We start from the raw sequence: 15,294 nt of genomic DNA on the forward strand, positions 1-15,294 counted from the left end.
GACGGTCCACTGCAGAACCCTCATGTTCAACCGGGCCAATGGCAGCAGAGGGATTGCAGCCGCCATAGATCCTAGGGCCCTCAGGATCAATTCCGCCAAGAGTTTGCAGTTGAAGGATGGCCTGCACATGCAACATCAGGTTCCGAAGCCGATCTGGAGTCAAGAACGCAAGCATCTGTCTGGAATCCAGTCTCGCCCCTATAAAATCCAGCACCTGTGCAGGGATGAGAGAGGATTTGGTCATGTTGATGGTTAATCCTAATAGTGGAGCCAGACTGAGGAAATAGTCCCTGCATGAGCAAAGTAGATGCCTTGTTGGGGCTGTGAGGAGTCAGTCGTCCAGGTATGGAAAGACCTGAATTCCCTGGAGTCTCAGGTGGGCCGCTATTTTCGCTAGGACCTTGGTGAACACCCTGGGGGCTGAGGTGAGACGGAAGGGGAGGACCCTGAATTGAAAGTGACTGGCTCCCAGCCGGAAGCGGAGAAACCTCCTGGAACGCCTGTCCACTAGAATGTGATAGTACGCATCCTTGAGGTCTATGGAGTACATCCAGTTGTCCTCCCGCAGTAAGGGGAGGATGGATTGCAACGTGACCATTCGGAACTTTTCTTTGGGTACCGCCAGGTTTAGGAGAGAGAGGTCGAGGATGGACCTCAAGTCCCCCGTCTTTTTTGGCACCAGAAAGAACCTGGAGTAAAACCCTGATCCGACTTGATCTGGGGGGACGGGCTGGATGGCTCTTTTTTGTAGAAGCTGCTGAATTTCTGCAGCAGCCGCCTTCCTCTGACTGGGTGGAACGTCGGGAAGGCTTCTGATTCTGGGTTTACTATGAAGGGAATTTAGTAACCTCTGGATATAATACGAAGCACCCAGCGATCTGTTGTTATGGACTCCCATTTTGCCAGGTGCCTCGAAAAACGCCCCCCGACTGCCTCCAGAGTGGAGCAGTCGGGAAATCCCTCAGGGTTTCTGCGTGGGCCTCTCAGAGAATGGTTCTCTGGACCCAAAATTCCTAGGACCCCCTCTGCCTCTGGGGCGGCGTCCTCCCTGTCCTCCTCTGCCACGAGAGGACTGGTTGTCCTGAGCAGACTGGGATTGATGCGATTTTCGGAACCACATCTTCTTCTGACCCTTTTAGTTCTTGGAAAAGGACCTCTGGGGCACAGAGAAGCGGACTCCGACGGCAGACAAGGTCTTCCCGTCTTTCTCGCTCTGGACAAGAGTGTCGAACAGTTTTGCCAAACAGTGCAGAACCATCAAAAGGGGCATTCGCGAATGACGCCTTAAAGGGTTCCGAGAAGTCACAGTGACGGAGCCAGGCCTGTCTCCTCATGACAAGCCCGACTCCGCCTGCTCTAGTGGCTCCCTCCGTAGCATGAGACAACAGCCGCATAGAGGTGTTAGAGATAGAGCGGAGGGTGGCCATTCGGGAGGAGTACAGATCCTTGTCTCCCTCCGACATGGACCCTGGGGGGGAAGCAGCGTATTCCTTGATTAGATCCCGCTGCATCCGAATAACGTGTGCCATGTAGTTCAAGGCCCTCATAGAGAAGGTCGCTGAACTGAAGGCCTGCTTCCCAAGATGGTCCATCGCGCGAGACTCCTTGCTCGGAGGATGAACCGTGGGGCTCTCCTGAGCCAACTCTTTCTTGGTGGCTGCAGCCACCAACATGGCATCCACAGGGGGACCTCTGCTCCAATGTGATCTCTCTGCAGGGGGGCTCAAAATTTTGTCTGGACGCTTGGGGATCGGCTCGACGGTGTCCAGTTCCTTACAAGCCCTAGAGGGATATGAGATCCATCAGGGGGTCGGGTGGAGGGGACACCCAAGAGGTAGATGGTCCTGCCTCAAGGAATACGGACGCGTCAGAGGAAGCCTTGGGGGCGACCACCCACCCCTGATTTTGAGCATTTCCATGATGTCTCCAAAGGAGACATCCTCGGGGGGTGACCTAGGGGAGCCTTCCCCTTCATCCAAGTCCGTATCTTCGGTGAGACTCTCAGGGGAGTCCATGTGCCTCCTTTTGCACTTTGCCTTGTGAGGAATCTCCTCGGGGGGGCTGTCCGAGGAGTCCTCACGTGCTGTATCCTGTTCCACTGGAACTCTTAAAGGCGCTGAGGCAGGCTGCCCTGAGGGCCGGATGAGGGGAGCCAGGACCAGATGAGAAGGAGTGCGGGAGGGAGCCGAAGCCAGGACCAGAGGCCTGGAAGCACTCGACAGTGCTCTCTCCACCGCAGCGAAAGCCGAGGGGGAGCCGCTCTCTGACGGATCTGAGATCCGACTCCCACTCTGATCCGAAGCGGGGATCGGACCCGGCGCCAAGAACATCGGATCCGAAGGACCAGTGTGCTCTGACCAGGAGAGAGCCGAAAGCACACAGAATCCCTTGGATCCGAAGCTCGGCCCACGGCTCCGAGAGGTCGGATCCGACAAACTCGAGGGAGCAGTCGGAGCCAACGTGCCCAGCACGGTCAGCTCCGACCTACCCCCGGATCCAACATGGCTCGGCTCCGAGCGCTCAGAACCCAGAATGCAGGTCGGAGAAGGAGCTATAGGAGCGAAAAAAGGGGTCGAGCTCCCCCCCCCGGAGGGGGGGGGGGGCAAGAGCACTCCCATCTGCATCTGGGCCTGGATGAATCTCCTCATCATCCGGTCCATGTCCGCATCAGACATGCTAAAAGTGGACCTCGAAGAGGCCACCGAGGCAGACCTGCAGTGTCACCTCGATGACCTCGACGGGGACCGGATCACCTCCTCCTCGGGTCCTGGGGAGAAACAAGGGGATCGGATTCGAAGAGGAGGAGGAGATCGAGAAGACTTGGACAGAGAAGCCCTCTTGGCGGGTGGGGCCGATGAGGAGTCATCGGCCCGCTGCTTCTCTTTCCTGGCCTCCCTATCCTCCGGAGCCGAAGCGGGAGGTTGAGTCCCGGTCGGGGGAAGGGAGGCAGGAGTGACCGCTACCGGGGGGGGGTAGCGGGCACCGAAGTACCGGAGGCCGAAGCAGAGTCTGGGGGTAGAAGGCCCGCCAGAACTAGCTTCGACCTTCGATCCTTGAGTGCCCTGGGGTTAAACGCCGCGCAAATCGTGCAACCCGAAGAGAGGTGTTCAACCCCAAGGAACCTAACGCACCGAGTGTGGCCATCAGCCGGTGAAAGCTTGTGACCACACTCGGTGCATTTCGAAAAAAATGGCTTTAGGGGCCTCCGACATTACTGTAGTAAAGCACACTCACTAGGCCCCTAACACTCAGTCACACACACACGCTACGACCAGCAGGGAAGGGAGAAATATTTTAAATTAAATTTAAGCTGAAAGCTAAAATAATAAGATTAGTGTAAAGGGTAAACCTACCATGCACACACAATCAGTCACTCAGAAAGAAGAAATAAAAACCTGTTTTTCTCACAAAAACGCTAAGAGCTCTGAACCTAGCTGTTGCTTGAAGAGCGGCAAACTAGATCTGAGGTCAGTTAGGGTAGGCAGGGGATTATGGGTAAGGGGGAGGAGCTAGGAGCTTGGATCTATGCTAGGATAGAAGTTGCCGGCTCGGATCCGAGATCGGATCCGTATCCCACAGGTTGCTGACAAATGAAGTTCCTACTTCAGATTAAGAATTTACACTTGGCTTAAGCTATTTGATCTCTAGTAAGCTGATTAAGTTTTTCAAATAAATCTGATACTGGTGATAATACAGGTTATAAAAAACAAGGTCTGTTGAATGCTGACCTAGCTAATATGCCATGGTCTTGCAATAATGTTCAATTTACATGGACATAAATTAAATCAGCTTCTACATGTTTTTGGTATGGACACGGTATCTTTTAGGCATCCATTATCTTGACCTTAGCAAACATAACTACGCAATTAATACAATGGCCCTCCCAAGTCTTATCTTACTGCCAAGATGATGGAAACAAGCTACAACATTATATCCTGACAAATGGGTAACCAAACGCAAAACTCACACTCTTAACCAACAAGGTTAAAAGGGCAGTATGTGGCTTCTTCTGCACTAAGTAACATTTAAAGTTGCTTTATTTTAGTGTTTCATGAATTTGTGCAACTTAAGTACCAGCAAGAGGGGTGTGGTAGATTACTTAACTAGTCTTTTCTCATGTCTCTGTAATTGAGAGACCAATTTCTTAATGCATCTAAAGTGCATAATTTCATAGTCATGAACATATAAGCTTGATTCTTCACTTCTATATCTTCTTTTCTCTACAACTGTTGCCAGTCCTTTACATTTCTATTATCTCCTTTAGCCAAAAATGCAACAAATTTAAACACATTGAGGCCAAGCATCTTTACTCTTCTGCTCTCTGTTCAAAGAGAAGCTACACAAGATTAAGGCGCAAGTGTTCTGACTTCAATAAAAAGTTGGCATATAACTGAATACATTCTCAAACACAACTCAAACTGTACAACTGAATTAACCTGATCTCCAGTAATGATAATCAGCAGCTTTTAGAATCTTTTAAAAAGAAAAGAAAATAAAAAAACTTACTGAACAAATTTCTAATGCGACTTGCTCCCACACCAACAAACATTTCATCAAACTCAGATCCAGAAGCATAGTAAAATGGAACATCTGCTTCTCCAGCTACAGCACGGGCAAGTAGAGTTTTGCCCGTTCCAGGTGGACCAACAAGAAGAATACCTATAAGAAAAGAATACACAATGTTTTATAACCCATTAACATGACTAAGCCTGTTAGTATAACAGGAAAAGTACAGTTTAAGATTTGCATGTAGCCACATCATGGCAGACTCAGATTTGTCATCATCCCATAGAAAGGCGAGGTAACCAGAAGATGCAGGCACACACCAAACTCAAAGACAGATTTGTTAGCCAGTGCCTATGGCACTACAAGCACCCATAATCTGACTAAATCCACTGAGCGAAAAGTAGAGAATACTGCTGAAACTTGAGCATATTCTCAGACATGCACAAATGCTGATCCTGTTCACCACCCTTCAACACAGATAAAAACTTGAAGCTTACCTCACCTTAACGGCACAGACATGTACAGTAAACAACATAAGATAAAGGGGCAAGAGTACAGGTTCAGAGGGGTTTATTAGAAAGATCAGAAACATCTAGTGGGACAAATGCATTGTACTTAAACATGACAGTCCAGTAGTGAAGGTCATACAACAGCACAACAAGCTCATAGGTTGGTACTAGGCTATCGGCTCTAGAGCCTATACAAGCCTAGCCATAACAATTCCCTGGCTATTTCTTCCCACAGTATTTATTTCCCTGGACACCTCTCTAGCAGGGCAACCGACGTGATCCCTGGGGTGATTTTCCTTTCTCCCATCCAATCATCAAGGTTCCTTTTGAAGAGGGCTAAAGAGACGCTCTGCTTGACATGTATGGGCAGTCTATTCCAGAGTCTGGGGAGTCTCTGGGTCAGGAACCTATCCCTCAAGCATGTTTTGTTCATTGTGATGATAAGGTTTAGATCCTTGAAGCGTGTGTCTCTGAGGGATTGGGATTTCTTTAAGTGTAGCATGTTCAACAGCTCTCGGTTTGACATGGCCTTGTATGTTAAGCAGAGATCGCTCTGAGTAGACGATATGCAACAGAGTATAGGTGGAGTTTTTTTTAGACTGTCAGCATAGGGCATCTGCTTTAGGCCTGTGATTCTTTTAGTGAGGTATTTCTGCAGCCTTTCCAGCTGTTGCAGATATCTTGTGAGGTGCATACCAAACAGGGCGTTGTATTCTATAATGGGTCTTACTGAGGGATGAGTACAGTGGGACAATGACCTCCTTTTTCTGGATGAAAAGCCCTTAGTGATGAGGTGTGCCACATAGAAGGATTTACTGACTGTTGTGGCGATGTGGTTATCGAAGGTGAGACCACTGTCCACCTGTGTCCCTAAGTCTCTTATCACACTTTTGGCGTTTAGTGTACTGCCACCTATGTGGTAATCCATGGGTACATGTTTTTTTCCCAAAGGGGATAACTATACATTTCTTGGCATTGAGCTTGAGCCCATGGCTCTGGCACCAAGCATCTGTTTATGTAAAGCCCTTTTGTAGAATATCCACATAATTTGGGGCTTCAATAGTGGCTCCCAGTTTGCAGTCATCTGCGAACTTTGTTAGCCAGAGTCCCTTAGTGTTGGCCTGTACTTCAGAGAAGTAGACACCAAACAAGAGCGGTCCCAGGACTGAACCCGGAGGTACTCCAGTTGTCACTTGTCTGGAGTTGGATTTGGAGTTGGCATTACAAAAGGATGTTCCTACTCTCTCAAAACTGCATCATGATGAAGAGAATCATAACAGTAATGTGCTGCCTTCCCCAAAAAATAAAGTCCACTTAACTTTTGTATGCACTCAACTATTTGAAAGAAAGACTGCAAGTTAAGTTTTTAGATGAAGATGACAGCACAAATAAGCTAAAATCTTTTTCAACATCTGTGCTGATAGCAGTGCCTATCCTTGCTGATAGCAGTGCATATCCTTGCATAGTAAAATGTCTCAAAAGAAAAGCAATCACCACAAAAGTACAGACAAGGCAATACAATTTTTATAAAGTAAAGCGACTGCTATTGTAAATAGTGCCCCTAGCTCCTTCAAACTGGTAATCCCCAGTCTGGTGGGGCAAGGAAGTACTCCACATCTAGTCTGACACACGACAGAGAAAGTAAAGTCCAAGTAACTGAATAACAAACTCACTCAACTACAAAATTACATACAATCCTGAGGACTACTAAGACTGGCCTAGTGAGCACACACTTGGGAACAAATTATATGATTACGGCAAGTACTAGAAAGAAGAGCTGGATGGTCAATCTGGAATCACTATGAAGAGAGAAAAAAGCATCTGGGTAGTGAGACAGACACGGTCTCCTGCCGAAGACATGTCCAGGAATAAAAGAGATTTTTTTCCCAAGAGACCTTAGTGAAACAGATGCCATAAATATCTGAAAACTGAAACCTGTTGTCAAAGCAGACCAGTGCAATGACATCTTCACTCAAGCCTTTGCCTGGCTTGTCAAATACTTGGAGCTCAAACACATTGCCACTACTTACATGACACAAAGTGTCTCAGACATGACATGCAACTCAAAGATCATGATGTCAAGTCTATACTACTGGCCTAAAACAAGCTAACCCAGACCACAAGAACTACTCACCTTGGAGAGGCAATGCAAAACAGAGAAAGTGGGTCTGAGGTGATCAGACAAACTCTTTCAAACCACCAACCCCAGTTCAGGGGGTTCTCCCTCATGTAGCTTGATCACAAAGCAAAGCAAACCAGGCAGCATTTCAACCAACTAACACTTTCCATCAATGTCACTAATGGAAACAAATGTTAGTACTGATGCACGGCACAAAGCAAAATGACAATGTCAGCAAACCAAAATCCTCTCACAATAGAACGTATTTCCTTCACAAGAGCCATACAGTCCTCATCACTTCTGATAATGAACTCATACAATACTATACAGATCAGGCTATATAAGGACACGAGTCTATGAACTTGTGAAAGAACAACCTCACACTGCCAAGTGGATGCAGAGGAGGAAGCACCTGCAGTGTGTACCCTTTACAAACTCAAAGCAATCAGAAGCTCCAGCTGAGACCAAGGTTCAACTGCAAGGTTGGGAGATGAAGCAAAGAAAACGGACAAAAATATTCTGATTTGGCCCTCAAGTAAATAGTGAGATTCATTCAGATGGCCAAGGTAAAGGTGCTCAGAGCTGTACTACTGCTTACATGTCACAAAGTGGAGAAGATACGCACATCGGGCAAGATGTTACATCAGTGTCCTTGGAGATACAACACTTGCTCCAAAGATGTCACCTGAACTACATGCAGTGCTCTACTAGAGGAGATGCTGTAACATAAGGGAAAATACGTTTAGGGAGATCAGACCAAAGTTCCTGCAGAGCATCAGCACCAGTTCTGGGGATTTCCATCAAGTATAGCTAAATTAAAGTTAACTAGGCAGTGGAATGACCAAGTGACAGCTCCACCACCAAGCTGGAAAACTAGGTCCACAGTATCCCTTGTTGATGGGTAAAAGAGGCAAAACTTGAGTAAATCATAATACAAAGGAATTATTTTACAAGAGCCATAGACTTCTTATCAGCTCAGATGTTGAAATTATCAGACACTAATTTAAACTAGACAACATCAAAAAAGGTTAATTCTGAATTTCAGAAACTACATCCGCACACTCCAAAGTAAGCAGCAGACAAAGATGTACCCTTCGTTTCCTCTAGTGTTCATTACAAAACTTAAGAGAGATTGTGGCTCCAACCAAAATCATGATCACTTGCAAGGCTTGGAAAAGAAAAGAAAAACTTACAACACCCCACATCTATCAGTGGTGCTAACTAATGGAGAACCCAGGCTGCACAATGACCCCAAGATAGAAATGCAACAGTCGTCTAGGAAGGACTCCAACATTTAATCCCAGGTCACAATACCGAAGCAAACTGAAGATAATCCCAAGCTTCTTATGCACAAAACTAATTTAAATACCACTCTAGCATAAGGATTCTCACAAATGACATGAGGGATCCCTGGGTACATCCTGAAAGAATGAGAGAGGTCAGTTCATGGGACTTTTCACTCTAAATGCCTCCCCACATCTCAGCATTAAAAATCACAGCACTGGCCTCTGATAAAAACATAGCAGAGGGTCCAGAAGAGAAGCACTTCCTTAGACAGTGGGTCCTATACTGTTAGTGAAAAATCCTTCTACACACTAGCTTTAATTATTTAGTAATATATGCACCATTAAATATATCCAATTTCATGAGCAAAGTCAGTACGTGTGAATGAAGGGTAAATTTGATGGCCAAAAGCACAGTGTTATGATTAAATCATAACAGTTGAGTGGCTTGGGCAGTATCTGCAAATCAGCAGACTCTACAAAGCCCTGTGCCTATAAACCTTCACTATGAGAGGCAACAGAAAACCATCCCTGTATTTTTCCTAACAATTATAACCTCTTCCATGCAAAAAAAAAATAAAACATTTAGGGAGTCTAGGAGGAGAAATGACACTACCACGCCAATATATCATTACCCCTTATCTTCACAAGATCTCATGAAGAGAAGCACCCTTACCATCTTCAAAGTAAACCTAGATAATTGGAATAGCAGCCTCAAATTCTCCCCAGAACTAGCCTCTGCTGCCCTCAAAGATGAAAGGAACTTATGAATATGGCTTATCAGCTAGGCTTGACATTTTCTGCAGACTGATTGCCTGGTACCTGCCTAATAACCCACTAAGATGTAAAGTACCTAATCCAGGGCTTTGTCAAAAGAAAACATGCCGCTGGAACCCACAGCTTAATGAGAAACAATAGCACAATGAAATATGCCATGTAATAATACAACTGATCACATGATACAAGTACAATAAAATTAATCTGATAAAGTTCTGATGCATAGCAAAAACTAAAATAATTTAGAATATAACCGAAATAGTTATGTCAAAGTCTGAATCTGTGTATTTTTCCCTTGCATTTTAAACATTACAACATTAAGAAAACAAAGATCCTTATAATCAAAAACAAACCAGCAAAATCATTGAAAAATAAAATTATTACATACAATCAAATTACAAGTACAAAAATGTTCTGACTGACTTCAGATTATGGAACAAAAAAGTAGTAAAAATGCTAAAAAATTAAAAGAAAGAAGTGAAAACTAAGAATTAAAGGCTGGACCATAAAAAAAAGTACCGAAGAAGAAAGGAATGGAAGCACAAGTTGCAGTTGGAAGGCAAGACCAAAAGGCTATTAAAAAGCATACAGACATTCTTCTTCTTTCGGCTGCATACATAAACGTTATTAAAACCAGTGAAGTAAAGTGAGCAGAAAAATACTGTACTTAGCTTAGATACTCTTGTAAGGTCCTCAGGAAAACTAATTTGGGCCCAGCATCAAGATTAATGGACTCTTACTCCAAGCAAGCAAAAAAGTAGCATTATCCTTGAAGTACACACAGGACTCCAGGCAGGAGATAGATAAAATCTTCTTGACAAACACAGGTTGTAGCAAAAAAAGTAACAATTTCCTCCAGAAATACCAAGGCCTGGGGGCAGAACTAGGTAGGCAGTCTGCAGTGGAAAAATATAAGAAATGGGAATATACTTTTCTCTCCGAAGAACATACCACTAAAACAGATAAATGAACTCTGGGATTCCACAAATGCTACCAAAGTAAGCAAACACAAGACCACAAATACAGTATATAAGGTACAAAGTCTGAATCATGGAATATTAGATGTAGCAATCAATACAAGCAGTACAGTAAGCTAAAAAGTGCCGATAGCAATGAAGCGCTACTGTTGCAAACAAGATGTGCCGAAAGTAGCTAAGTGATCTGCAACACACAGTTCCACCAACCCAATGAAGTAGAAAATAAATCCAAATACATGAACTTCACAGGAATATCAGCAGCCTTGGCAAAAAAAAGGTAAATCAGAAGTAATAACAGTGTTGACAAAAAGACCAACAAAAATAACAAAACCCTTTACTGAAGTCAGACAAAATGGTTAGTAACAAACATTAGGCATTAGAGGTGTGGGTGCCTCAGGGAGGAGCACATGTTAAATCACTAAGTAGGTAAAATAGTCGGACAAGCCATATAACTAAAAAACAAGATGGTTAACAAACCCATAAGATCTTACAAGGTCTATAAAAGAGTAGGCCACCTATAGGACTGCTTAGCTTATCCAAAAAAATATGAACCCTTGTCCATAAAAATACAGCTAAAACAAAGCATCAATACCCAAAATGGATAACAGATACCATACACTGCTACCAGCAACCTGTAACCATCTTGATCCCCATCCCTATACCCACGTCACCAATGGAAATGTAATCTTGAGTTTCTGAAACAAAAAGACCTTTATTGTAAGAGGTTTTCGAAAGTATAGTTGAGTGCAAGGATACACATCATAAAGTCCAGCTGTGTATGTAATCTTTCCAAAGTAGCACGTTTAAGTAAATCTCTGTTGCATATGAGGTATCCTGCCAAGAATAAAACCAGTGGGACTTCCAAGATGGCTGCACACTGAGTAACCGCTTCATTCCAGCTCTCCCAGTGTGAAAACAGAAGCAGAGGCGGCCAGTAGACTTGTGTGCATGAGTAAACTTCAGTAAATGGCTAGTAAGTGTACTGCCTGGATGTCAGGAAAAAAAGAAATACAGAGACTCTGGAAAAAAAAATCAGATACAAAAAGTGAGGAAAAAACACTGACTGGGAAAAGGTCTGCAGCTGTTCAGCAAAAAGCAAGGCAACCTCCAGACATGAATTCCAGTAACCTGCAGGGAGATACAAGACAACTGCACACAGACCTGCCTATAATAAACAAAACACCGATGGAGTATATCAACACAAAAAAACAAAAGGCTGGAAAAATGAAAGAAGCTTTAAACAAATATTCAGATGAGATGATAAAGCTGCAAAAATCAAAGGCTGATGGCTCAACCCTCCCTTCAAAAGTGAGGAAATACTCCCAACAGGTTATAACATTCTTCGAGTAGATAGACTATCTAAGAAAGAGGGTGGTGTGGGCTCTAATGTTTAAACACCACCTCAACATCCAGATCCTAAACACATCTGCCCCCCACATTGGAAATGAAGAAATTCTATATGCCAACCTCAAACTAAACCCAAATAAAACAATCAACATCATAGGATGCGACTTCCCACCTGGCCAAAACATCAAACCCCTGGAAAACCTCCTGAACTTGGCTAATCATTCCCTACCCCAGGAAAACCATAATCCTAGATGATTTTAATATTGTAGTGTATAGGAGCTAGCAAGTTAGGCTGGTGCACGGCAAGAGCACTTGTTAGACCCAAAATCAGAAAAAAGGCCAGCACCAAGGAAGGTTCAAAAGTAGTTTAATAAAACTGAAACTAGACCGGTTTCAGCAGCAAGGCTTTCATCAGTAGTATAGTCAGCAAAAAGCACTTAGTCATCATCTTATATAATGTTCTTTAAGGCATCTATATGACATCACTTCCTGATAAGTCAAAAATGCTAACAAGGCAAAAGTAATTGAAAAATACAATCAAGGCAAAAGTAATTGAAAAATACATAGTTCAGTAAACAAAAAAGTTAGCCTGAGTTGCATGCATATCTCCAGATTATAATGAAAAATCCAAAGAGACACAGTATACTGGTATAGCAATGATAATAAACAAACTTAATAAAAAACATACAATAAAGGGTAAATGCCCAAAAATAAACCCGAAACAAAAGTCAGGTTATAAGAATTCTGGTGTTGAATACCAGCCACAGTATCCTAAAATGAGCTGTAATGCAAAACCTAAGCAATGCAACCTGATAAGAAATGAGTACATATACGTATTGCAAGTGATGGTTAATTACAAATTATAATTTATCATTTAATCCAGGAGGGAAAAGCCCCCCAAGTTTAATGATCCACCTTTTTCTTTGGTATTTAGGATATCATGCCAACCTGTTTTAAAAGATCGATTCCCTATGATATGATCAATGATGGTGAATGTAAATTTGGCAGTGGGATGTTTGATAACATGTCTATATAGTGCATTAGTTAATCTTCTGTTTCTAATGTCACCAAGGTGTTCAGAGATCCTGACACGAAACTGTCTAGACGTTTGGCCAATATAAAATGCATGACATGTACATGTGGCAAGATAAATAATCCAGTCTGAACTGCAGTTACCAAAAAACTGTATGTCGTATATTTGTCCAGTGTTCCTACTAGTGAAAGAAGTAGTTTTGAAAATATAGTTACAAAAACTGCAATGTCCACATGGATAAATGCCTGAAAGTTTATCTCCAGTAAGTGTTCTTTGAGTTGGAGTGTGATCCATGATCCTGGTTTTTTTATAGTGTGAAAATAAATTCCCTAAAGTTTTGCCTTCCCTATAGGAAAAATAACATCGTTCTCCGAGATAATCTTCCAACAATGGATGAGAATTCAATATATTCCAATGAGTATTAATAATATTTACTAAATTGGCACTATTCCTGCCATAAGTGGTGACAAATCTACATACATCTGATTCCTCATTATGAGTTTTAGTATTGTATTGGAGAAGAGAATCCCTGGATTTAGCATTACTAAATTGGACTGCTGACTCAATAGTACGAGTGGAATAACCTCTGGACAAAAATCTCTTGGTTAGATCCATTTGATGACTCTGAAGATCATCCACTGAGGAACAAATCCTTTTCATCCACACAAACTGTGATTTCGGTATGTTCCGAATAATGTGTTTCGGATGAAAACTATCAGCATGTAGAAGGGTATTATATTGTGAGAATTTTCTGTGTACGGACGTTCTAAGAGTGTTATCCTCCTGTCGAATTAAATTGACATCCAAATAACTGATTGCACTCCTATTATATTCCACAGTGAATTCGATACCCCAGATGTTCCCATTCAAATGTTGAATAAATTCCTGGAGGTATTCCTCACCTCCTTTCCATATAAGCCAACAGTCGTCCAGGTATCTTCCCCATATATCAATCTCAGGTAGATATATGTTGTGCAAAGGGTCATATAAAATCATATCTTCCATGTAGCCCATAAAAGATCAGCATAAATGGGTGCAAAGGATGCACCCATAGCCGCATTCCCTGTAGTTGCCAATAGCAGTTTTGTTGGAAATAAAAATCATTTTTAGTTAGAATGTGTTCAGCCATACACAACAATAAGGTGTTCATCCCTGGGGGGTATAAATTGGTTTTATTTAGCCAGTATTCCAAGGCATTAATACCCGCCCAATGAGGGATGCTGGTATAAAGCGAGGATACATCAAGGGTACACATAAGCCATTCAGGGTCCAATTGAGACTCGGAGACTATCTGCAAAAATTCAGTCATGTCCTTGATTCTTGCTCTAACACATGTTAACAGTGGTTTCAATTTTTCAGTTAGAAAAACAGACAAGGGTTCAGTGAGTGACCCAATGCCAGATACAATCGGTCTGCCTGGTGGCTGATCAATGGACTTATGAATCTTAGGAAGTAGATAAAGTTGTTGTTTCGTAGGATCCTTAATCGTCAAATGAGTTTTGGTTTTATCAGAGATAATTCCAGATTCTACAGCCTTTTCCAAAAATTCATTAATTTCCAAGGCAAAACCTGGAGTAGGATCAATCTCCATCTTCATGTAATGATGATGGTTGGAAAGTTGTCGAAGACCTTCATTCACATAGTACTCAGTATCCATCACCACCACCGCACCCCCTTTGTCGGCAGAAATAATAACAATATCCGTATTATTTCTGAGTTGTGTGAGTGCTATTTGTTCCTTCCTAGACATGTTATGCTTTATAGTGTCAACAGAACCCAAATTGAAGTGTATATCTTTTATAACCGCCTGCTGGAAAACAGCAACATGTTTATCCATGGGAGGGTTAAATGTAGATTTGTGAAATCTAAAATCAGATGATCTTTGAGCATTGTCAGTATGATCTTGTTGTTGAAAAAATAATTTCAAGTTAATTTTCCTACAAAAATCCATTGTATCAGAAACCAAAATACTTTCATCAGTGAAAAAAACAGGTATGAAACCAAGGCCTTTATTAAGAAGGGAATATTGATCATCAGTCAAAATATGACTTGAAATATTTAAAACATTAGTACATGAATGATTTACTTCACTATCGACATGAAGAGCTCTTCTAAGTTTTTGACCTCTGTGTTTCCTTCCTGCCCTGTGTTTTTTCTCCCTAAAGGGACCTCAGTCCTTCGACCCCTTTTAGCATTTGGAGAATCACCAATATTAGGTGTCTCAGTATCAGTAGTCGAAGAATCCTCACCAGAGATAATAGAGCTAGGCCCAGTCTTTTTTAAAATAGACCTTGTCATGCATTTTATATTGGCCAAACGTCTAGACAGTTTCGTGTCAGGATCTCTGAACACCTTGGTGACATTAGAAACAGAAGATTAACTAATGCACTATATAGACATGTTATCAAACATCCCACTGCCAAATTTACATTCACCATCATTGATCATATCATAGGGAATCGATCTTTTAAAACAGGTTGGCATGATATCCTAAATACCAAAGAAAAAAGGTGGATCATTAAACTTGGGGGGCTTTTCCCTCCTGGATTAAATGATAAATTATAATTTGTAATTAACCATCACTTGCAATACGTATATGTACTCATTTCTTATCAGGTTGCATTGCTTAGGTTTTTGCATTACAGCTCATTTTAGGATACTGTGGCTGGTATTCAACACCAGAATTCTTATAACCTGACTTTTGTTTCGGGTTTATTTTTGGGCATTTACCCTTTATTGTATG

General features: G+C 42.6%; 1 protein-coding gene across 3 annotated transcripts in view; it reads right to left on the reverse strand.

Annotated features, from left to right (window-relative positions):
- YME1L1 (YME1 like 1 ATPase) overlaps positions 1 to 15,294 on the reverse strand; it is a 1,802,807-nt gene that overhangs the window by 1,025,265 nt on the left and 762,248 nt on the right. For all 3 annotated transcript variants that reach the window (XM_044064545.1, XM_044064544.1, XM_044064543.1), the window contains one exon: positions 4,507 to 4,659. In XM_044064545.1, coding sequence (XP_043920480.1) covers positions 4,507 to 4,659 — 153 coding nt within the window. The remainder of the gene's footprint in view (positions 1 to 4,506; positions 4,660 to 15,294) is intronic.

Source organism: Protopterus annectens, chromosome 3.part0 (assembly GCF_019279795.1).
Source record: "Protopterus annectens isolate FY-2018-M chromosome 3.part0, PAN1.0, whole genome shotgun sequence".
NCBI classification, from domain to species: Eukaryota; Metazoa; Chordata; order Ceratodontiformes; family Protopteridae; genus Protopterus; species Protopterus annectens.